The following is a 13,322-nucleotide window of genomic DNA, read 5'->3' as shown; positions in this document are numbered from 1 at the left end:
ATTCAACATAATTCAAATTGAACTGGTTCGAATTACTCCCAAGTGCCAAGTCTTATGTAATTCGAATGATGTTGATTCGAATTATACATTGTACAATAAGATACTAGAAAAATATTATATAATATAAAAAATATACTAAAAAAAAGTATAAAATAAGATTATAACAAATTAATTTTAGTATAAAATTATTAAATATAAATTAATTTTAACTCCTATTAGTACATTGAATTAAAAATAACATATAAAAATGTACTTGTATTTATTAAATTTTAATAACATATAAAAATTTAATGACTTTTAAATATTCTTTTTATAATAGGAGTACATTTTTATATACTTTAAATACTTTATAAAAAGAATATTTAAATACTTTATAAAAAGATTATTTAATAAAGTGTGGTGTATGTTTATCATACAAAAATAAAGTGTTCGCGCCAATATAATAACATTATAACATTTTAAATCAATTTTTTTTAGGATTTTAGATTAAAAAGCAGCACATGGAAAAGTATTATTGATATTTTAAAGCTAACTTGATTAAAAAAGATAGAACTGCATTTTTTAGGATTTTATGTACATAATTAGGCTAATTTTTTTTTAATATTGATAAAAAATGTGTGTTACACTATGTTATTTGGTTTCAGGTAAGTTTTATTCTATTATAATTTTTTTTTACTTTTCAGAAGACACAAATCTAAAAAAATTTATAAAATTAATATATAATTTTTACTAATAATCAAGTGTTAAATGTTGATTAGAAATTAATTTTTAAATTAAAAAATTATTGTTAAATACAAATAAAAATCGTCCTAGAGATACGTGAGTTTGGGATTTGCACGTAAATCGTGCCAGGGTAGAGTGTTTTAGGTTAAAATGCATAAATTATCCTAGGCTAGGACGATTTACGTGTTATTCGTAACACACAGTGGCCTGGGACGATTTATGCCTTATTCACCTATGCAATTCATGCATAAATCGTCCCAGGGTATAATAATTTATATATTCATTAAAACACATAACCCTAAGACGATTTATATATTATATGGTTTAAGGGATTCACGTTCAAAAAAACCATTTAAGGGAATCAGGTAATATAGAAGCCCAAATATTTTATTTAAATAAAAAACCCAAAGAATAACAAGCAAAAAATGAAAAAAAAAATATGGGAACATTCTAAACATGGGTACTGCTAATCTTTTTTTCTTTAGTTTTCAAATATATTATTTATTTTGTTCATTTAGAGTAATAACTAAATTTATTATAACTATAGTAAAATTATCTTTAAACTATTAGTATTATTAGTAAATTTTTAAAATTATTAACATATTATTAGTATATATAATAAGCAGTAAAATTTTTTTCATGTTTATTATTTAAAAAATTTATAATTTTTACCGTCTTTATTCTATTTTTTTTTCATACCTAATGACTATTGATTACGATCCTATTAATAGTATCACCTATAGTAGATTATACGAAGAAAAAGTCTGAAAAATAAAGATAAGAATTATAAGGCTATAAAAAGTTCCATTCAAGTTTGACAAGAGTAAGACTGTTTACATAGAAATAGTTCTAATAGATGATAAGATTAATTGATTCATTTACTAATTTTTTTCAAGTAATGCTAAGTTCAATTTATAAATAGAGTTTAATTTTGATGCACTGACAGTATAAAACGTTTTACATAGTCATGCAATCACATCCGTTCTTTTGGATGACCATTCACGCGGTCAATGTGAAATATATTTATTTTTATTGATGTGTCATTACGTAATTGGATACACGTGTAAAACTACTTTACACTGTCAGTGCATCAAAATTAAATTCTTATAAATATTTGTAGTTCATATTTTAAGTTAATTTTATAAGTACACCATTTCACAAGTCAAAGACAATTCTTTTTAGTAGCTTTGTAAATGCTAATAGCTTTTATATTTAATTTATTTTACAATACGATAAAATTCATTGTTCAATCAAGTCAAAGACAATTCTTTTTAATAGCTTTGTAAATGTTAATAGCTTTTATATTTAATTTGTTTTGCAATACGATAAAATTTATTGTTCAATCAAAAATTATTTGACAAAAATATTTGAGAATGAATTGGTAGAAAGGAAAGTCTATGTCTTCTCAATTTTTGAGATCGAGAAATCAAGCGGAATATATCTTCTGACTGTACACACGTGCAAAATATCTTTTAAGATGGAGTCATGTATAGTACATTTGGTCGATGATCGTAAAATTATGGATAATCATTTTAATTTGCTTGCTCATGCTGATATATTGAAACAAACAAATGAACGATTCTACTTATTTGGTACGTAATTAATTTATATTAACTCACACAAAATTATTTTCCTTTTGATTTTAAGTTTTGCCAGAAAATTGTATAATAGCATCATTTTATCGATAACAAAAATTTTAACAGTTTATTTATGAAAATATTTAAAATTGTATTGTGACTTTTTTTAAAGGTATATCCTTTTATTAATATACTATTGTTAGTTTTATCGTTTAATATAAAATAAATCAGTAAATTATTTTTATTTTATACACGTTCGAAGTTATAATTTCTTATATTATTCACTCATTTGTCCTTAATTTGGTACTTTTAATTCAATTTTTTTGTTCAATTAGATGTTATTAGATTCTTGACTAGAAAAGAAAAACTCATATCATCATCAAAAATAGAGAGAAGTGACTAATACATTGTGATTGATCTTCATAATTTGCAGTATGTAAAATTTTAATATGAATATTTTTTTAGGTTATAATTATGTGTTGTGGTGCAAATTTTTTTTTCTTTATATATTACTACTTACTCCCTTAATTCTCGCTTTCATTCAAAAATGAGAAAAATAAGATGTACACTATGAGATCAATTTACAATCCAATTACTTGATCATCTATGTGATCACCAAGCAACCAAATACATAATTTATTCTCTAATTTATAAAATTTAACAAAGACATTGGTAAACATATTGGTTTCGCATTTATTTATATATTTTATTTATTTATGTTATATTTATAATTATATTATATCTATTTTTATCAATATATTTTTTTTTAAATATCGTTAATATTAACACATTGTGTATTAAATAAATTAAATGATAGAAACACGTAACTATTTTTTTTTTCAGTCAAGATTAAGTAAAATACTGTAATTTAGACTTGCAATATCAACATATTAATAATAAAATAAAGAAAAAAATATAATATTATATCAAAAAATTTTTTAAATCATAATTATAATTTATAATTGAAATCATAATTTAAATATTTTAAACGAGATAATTTCATTTAGAAAATTCATAATCCAAACATTATTTTTATACTCTTAATAGCTACATTCGAGTTAATACATTTAATATTATATTTAAAAAATACAAATAACGCATATCATATTATTTATTTATTAATTAAATTATTACAATTTAAATTAATTTTAATAAAATAATTTAAAATTATAATTTTAGTATTATCAGGTGCACAGATTATTACACTTGTATTCATCTAAAAAGTCGCCGTTCGAATCTCCCTATTTGGTAAATTTTTTTTATTTTTTATAAAGATGACTGCACGAGTTTTTATATTAGATTTGTTGTTAGACCATTAATTCTCGCTAGTATATATAAAATGAAAGCAACGACATATTTCACGCTCGTTATTCAGAGCCGTAAGGGAAAATCGGAAGCAAAGGAAAAGAGAAGAGAAGAAGAAAACAAAATTTGCTAAAAACACTTTTCCCCCTATCCTCTTTCTAGTACTTACCGCCCCTCCCGCTCGCAACCCCCTCCACCGCCTCTCTCTCTCTCTCGTCGCCGCCGCCGCCTCCTCCACCCCTGCCTCGCCCAGGTCGGTGCCCTACTGCTGCGTTTTAGGGTTCATAAGAAGTTTCTAGAGAATATAACAGTTTTTGAGAATTGTGCCTTCTACCTGTTTGATAATAGTCCTAGTGATGTCTGGCTATGTTCTTAGCTGATGCTCTTTTTCCTTTAATCTATACTTCCTATTTTCAGCTTTTCATGATTTTAGTAGTGAAGCTGAAAGTGAAAACAATGGAATTTAATAATTTTCGTTGATTAATCACAGTTCTTAAATATAATTAAAAAACTAGTAGGTATTGATATGTCAGACTTTTATAAGGGTGTTTGAGAAATCCCTTTTTCCCTCGTTAGTTTTATTATTTTATTTACAAAAATTGTGAAGCTATGAAACACCGCAAGTAAGAGAGGAAAACATCCGGGGTCAGATTTGTTTACAGAGTTCTAATAACTTTTTTTAAGTCGCAAATTCATCCAGAATGATCTGACATAGAGTATGATTTTGCGGTTCGCAGGAGTTAATGCTTGAATTTTAGGTGCCTTTTGATTCAATGATGATGAATGCAACAATTCAAGTTACCGTGGCGAATCCTCAGGTTTATTTCAGTAATGCTTCTGTGGGTCGCCGGCTTCCTTTGACACCAGGTGCATTGCAAATGAGTTGGGATCCTCTTTCCATGGGGACTTCCTTGTGCCCACTAGTAAAACCTCTGTCTAACATGCGATGTGCACCCATATTAAAATCTCGGAAACCACTCCATGTTTGTTTAGCCGGTGGACAAGGAATGATGGAAAATAATCAGGTAATGCACATTCATTTGGGTTATATATATTTGGCATTTATCGTTTTAGCATTATAGATGCTTAATTTTACTTTAGATGATCTTGAAGAAACTTAAAATTTATTTTCTTAAGCCATTGGTTGGGTCTTTGCCTAATCAACTTGGAATAGTTCTTAGTTACAACATGAATAATGTGCAAGTGGCATTGGAACTGGGTAGGTGAATGAGTATAGTGTAGTGTAGTTTAGCTAAGGAAAAAAAATCCCATGATACGTTTTCAACGGTGAAATTAGTAATCTGGGCCAAATCAGATCAATGGACAAGATGACTAGAAGTAGCACTTTAAATAACTCTCAAGCAGTCAAGCCATTTCCTATTATAATCTTTTACAAAAAACATGTTGTGGGGTATGTAATAGATGATACAGGGTAGCTTAGATGCTCTAGCTTCTTCACTTAGTATTATATATCTAGGTTGATATTTTGGTTGATTTGATGTAACTAGGATGGCTCGTGGACATCTTTTGACAAAACTATGGAACAATTTAAGGGACAGTCCCTTGAGGATTTATTCCGACAGGAAATTCAAAAGGGGGGAGGTGGGGCCAAGCCACCACATGGAGGTGGTGGTGGTGGTGGCGGCAGCTCAGGTGGATCAGATGATGGACGCTTTGGGTTGTCAGATGAGACTCTCCAAGTCGTTCTAGCAACAATCGGCTTTCTGTTTGTGGTACTCTCTCTGTCTCTTAAGCGTGTGTGTTGCATGAATTGAGCAATTATTATAGTTCTCATTCTTTATTTAGTGTGGTTGAAGGAAAAGCTATAAGGGATGTAGGCAAGTAGCTAATAATTGCTGTAATATTGTTCTTGTGTATACTTAATGAAAGATAACTGCCACTCGGAGCTGTGTTGAAAATTTAGAATGATCAACTGTTACTAAGAGCTGCTACCTGCTTGCTGAAGTTTGATTTACAAGTTTTATATATTGTATATGCTGTATATGCCATATCTCATTGGGTAGCATATTGTCTTTTACAGTATATTTGTGTCATCGATGGCATGGAACTTGCAAAGCTAGCTAGGGACGGCATCAACTATATGATAACTGGAAAGCAAAGTATTCGATTAAAGCGTGCGGCATACAAATGGACACGTCTTTACAGGATGTTGACAGAAAAGAAGGAAGCTGACAAGCGTCAGTCTGAGAACGCCTCAACTTCAAGCAACACTTCTTACTACAGAAATGCCATTAGGAATTACATGGAACCAAATTCAGATGAATGATTGTTGACTGTGTATATTCCTGTTCTCCCTTGTTTAATTAGTGGAGCTACGCTTGCAGTTAGATCAATTCATATGAGCTAGGATGGTTTTCTTCTTTAAGGCATAGGGAGCATATTCAACATTCATACGATGTGTCAACATTTGAGAATTACAAACTTTCCAAATAAATTCAGAAGCAATTTTGGGTGGAAGTGGAACATTATGTTGGTGAACTTGATTAATGGATCCATCATAGAAAGTCTTGTCTGATTCCATTTAATTCAAGAGTTCACTTAAGATGCATCGTTAGTGTTAACTTTGTTTGCACTGTGGCCAAATGATAGCATGCAACCAGGATAAAATAGGGTAGTTTGTTTTTGAATTATAGGATGTGCAAATTCATATCTGCTGAGGTGCAAATATAATGATCAGTTTAGATTTTAGATTTTGCTTCCTATAAATAATTTTGGTTTTCATAAATTATTATTATTTTCCCTTTTTGTGTTTGTGTACGCCAGAGTGTGCGTGCACGATTTTAGTATCATTCCCTTGTATGATTTAAGGAGGCTTTGCAAAGCACCATGACAAGTATGCCATTTCAGGTTAAAAGGCACTCAGAAATTGACTTGTATGATAATGATGAGACAGAAAAAATGTGAGCATTCTTACACGAGAGTTCTGCATATGTCAAAGATAAAAATAAAAAAAGTAGGTATAAGTAGTTCTTTCCTTACATAAAATTCGCTACAATCGGGGTATTTATCAATTAAGCAGGAAAGCCCTAAACTAATTCTACAAATATGGATTCAACTATATTACATGTGTATAAATAATCAGGAATCTCTTTTATAATGATAAAAAACTTTTAATTTCCAAAACAAACATTATTTCTGAGATCCACTTCTTCATTTGAGTTTCTTATCTGTTAGGGAAACTTTCTGAGAATCCAAAAAAAAAAAAAAAAAAAAAAACGGATTTTGCGAAATAATATTTTTAATTTATTTTGGGAATTAATTTTTTTTATGTTTTATAAGAAAAAAAATCCTAAATAATTAACTACTAAATCATTCATTCGTATACAATACATATTAAAAATAAACTAAAATATATATGCTATATAAATGCGTAATATTTGATTTGATGACTAATTTTTAATAGGTACTAAACACATAGCATTCTTGTATCGTAACTGATTGACAAAATCATTAAAAAAACAGTAGTTCAACAAAATTATTAAACAAACTATTTAGTTTAGATAATTTTGCTGAACTATTCTAATTTTTTCATATAAATATAACGTTAATTTGCAGTTTTTATTGATAAAATACAAAAATATCACGTATTTATATTTATATTTAAGCTTTATAAGTAATACTATCAAATTTTATTCATAATTACAACAAATTTTACAAATAATATAATTAAAAATTTATATTTTTTTAGACTTGTATCAAAATTTTTTTGACAAAATTAAAGATAACTACAAAATATAATTAACGTTTGACAATGAAATAATAATATAGTTATTTATCAAATAAGAAAAAAAAATACCATGGTGTTGTGTGGTGGTTGTAAATTGTAACACTCTAACTTTTAGCACGTGATGATCGTACTAAAAGTAAAGAGTTACTAACCTATTTTTCTTATTAATATTTATATATTTAATATTGAACCTTTAATTCGATATCACGTCTCAATTTTTAAGAAAATGCCTAAAAAGTTTGTTTTTATTAACTAAAATCAAATATCAAAGATCCCCAAACAATACTAATCACATAATTATTAATAATAATAAATATTGTACAAAAAAATAAAAAAGAATTCAGATACAATTCCTATCCCTCTGAATAAAATAAAATCTTAAATAACAAGGGTGAGGGAATTCTCTGAAAGCAACTCAATTCATAACTTAACTCAAATAAAACTAATAACCGTCCGCAACTTTAAGCTGAGCCTTCGAACCTGTGTCACTGAAAGGGTGGAAGATTTTGGGGTGAGAACAAACCACACGTTCTCAGTAGGGAATGGGAATGCCGTAGAAGTAATGAATTTAATGCAAATAATTAACTTTACTCAATAAAACTATATTTTTATCAAACCTTTTGAAAATACTTTTTACTATTACTTTATATAATTAATTATCTTCTTTAAATTCCGAACTTATGACAAATCTCAATCACAACCTCAATACTTAGTCATCTTAATACACAAACTAATAGCACAGGAAACAGATCAACACACAAACAAATAGCAATAAGACAAACAAGTCAAACAGCACAATCGCAAAGAAGTAATACAGGCAAACACAACCAAATACCAATGTGCAAACAACATGATGCATATCTATTCCTAATGCAGGCCATGAGCTCATGTGTCGGTTGCCTACCCGCTCCCGACATTACCCGGGCACAAATCCCAGATATGGCTTTCCAGATGCATACAGTGTGCTTGTAAGTCGTACGGCTAGGCCGCATACAGTGTGACTTTAAGTCGTACGGCTAGGTCGCATACAGTGTGACTTTTCAAATCAATAAGCGTACATCTGGAAAACAGTTCTCGGTGTGTAGGCGTCCCCACTATACATTTGGCACTAAGGCCCAAACAATGTCACATCTGCTCTGTGGCAGACAGTCTCTTAAAGTTTTTCTTTATCTTTGCTCTCTACTCTCCTGTGGCAGAGATTCCTTTAAGTTAATATATTCTTTAAATCCTTATTCTCTGCTCTCCTGTGGCAGAGATTCCTTTTCTTAAAAAAACGAACTCAAAATAATACTTTAAACAAAATCTCTCCTTACAAAATTGAATTTAAAAATATTATGTTTTTCTTAATAAATCGAGTTTTTTTTAAAAAAAAAAGTAGAGTACACATTTTCTCAACTAAATAAATCTTAAATAATTTAATTTTCCAAAACCAAATTTTTAAAATAACTTTTCAAATAAAACCTCAGATTTTATAAAATTTCGGCAGCATTTCCTCGAAAATTCTCAAATCAGCGAAATTTTTAATAATCAGAAAACAGTCACAAATAAACCGTCATCACAATAAATCTAGACCGAGCACAAGCCTAAATCAATTCAACGCTCAACACAATATCATCCAATCGAATTAACATATCCAGTAACCAATAATTTCTCAAACAAGCTTGCAACGATATCCACCATCATTAAGTGAATCTCAATTCCACAACAATCACATTTTCACAACCTCAATCCAAGCTTAATTCCACCAAACCAGTTAATCTCTCATAACAACCAAACCAGTCACATTCACAGCAATAATCCATACTCAATAACATTACTATTATTAATATATATATATATATATATATATATATATATATATATATATATATATATATATATTTACAATTATTCAATTAACTTTGTAGGCATTCTAAATTAAAAACGTTTATCTTTAAAAATAAATCCCCTACCTTCGTACGAAATCAAAATCAACGAAAATTTTGGAGAAACTTTCTGACCAAGTTGCTGAAAAAGAAAACGTCAGAAATCATCTGTGCCTCCTAAGACTCCAATTGGCCGAACTCAAGGGAAAGAGGAGTTACATCACCATCAACTTCTACCGGATCAAAGTAACACCAACGTGTAGAGGAGGAGGATACGAACACTTTTACCAGATTAGATTTTTTATTAGAATTACGAATCACAAGAAAATTGGAGTTGAAAGTCACGGTTCCATAGAAGTTTCTTGGTTGCTCTCTCTCGGTCCTTTCTTTTCTTTTTCTTGTATGATTCGATGATGAGGGAAGAGAAAACGAAGAAGATTAAGACTGATGGTGATGATTAGCTTTTATAAGGTAGGTTAGGTGTCATAATAAGATGGATATCTATTCTATTATATAAAAATCGGATGTCTGTACTTAATGATAAAGCTGACGTGGCATACTTCAGAGAGTGTTTCCCGATTTAATTGTTTTATCTCATTCAATACAATTTATTACACTGACTTAATTATATCAACTAATTAATTTGATTAGATATTTAAATATTTCTTTTCTTAATATAATTTATTATAAATTATATTACTTAATTAATTATACTACATTAATTATAATTTGTTATATTAGTGAATTAGTCTTTTCATTTATAAAGTCTAAAATAAAATAAATAAATTATTATTTATTCTAATTAAATTTGTTTATATACTATATATGAATTAATGTCTATTCTATTATATAAAAATCGAATTTCTACATTTAATGGTGGAGCTAATATGGCATGCTTTTGAGAGTGTTTTTCGATTTATTTCTTTTAACTCATTAAATATAATTTATTATGAGATTAATTATATCAACTAATTGATTTGATTAGATATTTAAATATTACATAATTATTATAATTTATATCAATTTATTTTAATAGTATTTCCTAATTTATTTCTTTTAATATTCTGGTAGTATTTTTTAATTTATTAAATCAAATTAGGTATAAATTATGTATATTAATTAATTGATTTGATTAACTTATTAATAATTAAAATAATGAATCTATAAATAAAATAAACAAATGAGATATTTTTAACTAATAATTAAATCAAATTAAATTATATGTATGGAGTCAAATTCAAATTATGTGAATTAAATACTAAACTAAAATATGATCATTTCTTACTTATTCAAATTAAATGCAATAAATACAAATTAATTTTGTTAGATAATCATGATTTTCTGGTCTTCTATATATAGACGGCCAAACAAAATGATAAGAATCATCATTTTTATCGATTTTGTTATTTCAACTCTTCTTTTCTTCTTTTTTTTTTCTTTATGTAAAATTTCTTTTATGGATAAATGAGAAGGTATGTATGAATAATGTTTCGTTGATTGTTTGTTTATAACTCAAAAATATCTCAATTTAAGCCTTATCGTTGCTGATGGAATTGGATGACAATGTGCTCGGCATACTTGCGGCTTAAGAAATCAGGTCATGTGTTCGAGGTGTACCGATGCAAACTTTTGGAGCACTGCCATTGAATTCACTGTGTAGCTACAGCAAATTATGATATAGTGAAAAAACGTTTATGCATGCATGCTATTCTTCTTTATATATGTATCCCTCTATTTTTACAATTCACATCTTTATATATTAGATTCTTTTTGACATTATTTAAATTTGATATTTTTTTTCTATTTTTAAGCTTCTAATCATTTTTTGTCTTAATATTTTGTTCTCATCAATTTCTATATTTTATTTTAGGTTAACTTTGTAGTTCAAATATAATCATTTATGTCATTAATTGACTTGATATTAACAATAAATAATTTGAAAAAGGTATTTTTTTGAAACAATTCACCTAAATTTAAATTATTACGTTAAACAGATGATGATAAATATTTTTGTATTAAATCTCTTATAAAAGAAACTTATTGAAATGTTATGTTATATGATATAATTTGATTATATATATATCTTTTTTATCTCCAATCTAAATTATTTGAATTGTCATATTATTTATTTTTAAATTTAATTAAATATCTAAATATTTTACAATTTAATATAATTTAATTTATATAAATACATGATTTTAAATATTTATATAATAAATTCTAGAGATATTTTTACAAGTTATAATTTTTTATCTGTATATTTAACTTCTAATAATATTTTTTATTTATTAATATATTATTTCTATTATTTGAGTATCCATAACGCATTTTTTCATTGTACAAGTTACTTGGAAAAAAAATGATAAAATTTGATTTATAAAAATTTAAAATTGAGCGTTTACTATGAGTAAACTCAAATTTTAATTTATTTTTTATATTATATAAATATTAAATTCTTTGATTAAACACTTATTTATTTATGATAGGATATTATATATATAACTTTTATATTGGCAATTAAATTTCAATTGCTACACAAAAATAATATATTTTAGGTAATTGTATATTTTTTGTTATTTTAAAAATTATTATATATTTTTAAAATTATTTAATTATGTTTATTCTTTTAAAAGGATTGCTATTATTAGAGAACAACTAATATTTATAATAGTCTAAAATTAAAAAAAAAATAAAAAATAAAAAATATTAATATTCTAAATTTTTGAAGTATAAATCTTAAAATAAATATATATGATTATGATTAATGGTTAAAATTGGAGTTTTTATTCTATTCTAATTTTTTTCAGAACATATTTGCCTTATTTAAGTTTTATTTTTTGATTGATTGCTTTTTTTTTTTGGTATACTTAACTGCCGTTAGTTTATATCAATTAAAATTTATACCTTAAATAAAATAGTTATGTGTCTAAAAAAATGAACAAAAAAAATTTTTTATTTTTAATCAAAATTGATGTCGCTTTAGCTTTTTTTCTACATCACATCTTATATTTTTACTATATTTATAAGAGAGTTTTTATTCAAATTAAGAAAATTTTTTAGTTATTTTTCTTTCTTTTAGTTTTAAATATTATTTACTAATATAATAAAAAAATAAAAATAAAAATAATTATTCACATAATTAAAATAAATATCCTAATATATACATGATCTTATGTATACCAAGAATTATTATATATAATAAATAATTATTTATTTTTTTTAATTACTATTTATAAAATTTATTACATAATTTTATCCTCTTAATATCAATATTTAATGAATATAAGATATAAAATATTATTTATATTATTTAACATACAAAACAAATATCTTAAGTCATCATGTAGAACAAGAAGTATAATAGTGCAAATACTTATTTATTTATTCTATTTATCTATTCTATTATATAAAAATTGGGTTTCTACACTTAATGATGGAGTTGAAAGTTATTTTACTTAAAAAAATTGTAAAATGATTATTACTCACTATTTTTAAGTTAAACTTTAATTTTTAGAATAATTTTATAAATTTCTTAATATAATAATTATTTTGTGTTTTTTAAAATATCTAAACATATAATTTTTTTTTTACTTTTATAAATTTTTCCGTGCTTAGCACGGGTTCATACACTAGTATATATATATAACCATACATTTATATGCTTGCATGCCTCCACGTTTCACATCTTTATTTTGCTTTCATATTGTGAATGAATCCACGTTTCATATATATATATATATATATATATATAAAATGCATATGAGATCAGCTTTAAATTTTCTTTCTTCATTCCTTAAAGGCTTCGGCAATAATAATAATAATAATAATAATAATAATAATAATAATTTTATTTTTTTTCTAAAATATCTTATTATAAAAATAATTTAAAAATCTTAATAAATTTTAAATTTAAACTATCATAAAATTTAATTTAATTATCTTTAAGAGAATAATTTTTTTTAAATAAAATAATAAATTATTATTTATTTTTTTTTAAAAAACTCGGGATGTTATATTCCATCTACTTTACAAAAATTTTAGCTCTCGAAAATTCATACAAAAAGAAAGATATTTCATACCACTTCACCTTTTAAACACATTTAA

At 25.8% G+C, this 13,322-nt stretch overlaps 1 protein-coding gene across 1 annotated transcript; it reads left to right on the top strand.

The window, feature by feature from the left end:
- The first annotated feature begins 3,508 nt into the window (after nt 1-3,508).
- Nucleotides 3,509-6,083, top strand: LOC112783313 (uncharacterized). Its single transcript, XM_025826215.3, has 4 exons — nt 3,509-3,858; nt 4,343-4,630; nt 5,114-5,338; nt 5,647-6,083. Exons 2-4 carry the CDS (start codon nt 4,379-4,381, stop codon nt 5,890-5,892), a joined length of 723 nt encoding a protein of 240 aa, XP_025682000.1. The 5' UTR covers nt 3,509-3,858; nt 4,343-4,378; the 3' UTR covers nt 5,893-6,083.
- Nucleotides 6,084-13,322: the final 7,239 nt, after the last annotated feature.

Source organism: Arachis hypogaea, chromosome 20 (assembly GCF_003086295.3).
Source record: "Arachis hypogaea cultivar Tifrunner chromosome 20, arahy.Tifrunner.gnm2.J5K5, whole genome shotgun sequence".
Taxonomy (NCBI): Eukaryota; Viridiplantae; Streptophyta; class Magnoliopsida; order Fabales; family Fabaceae; genus Arachis; species Arachis hypogaea.
This window is presented reverse-complemented; position numbering and strand designations above follow the sequence as displayed.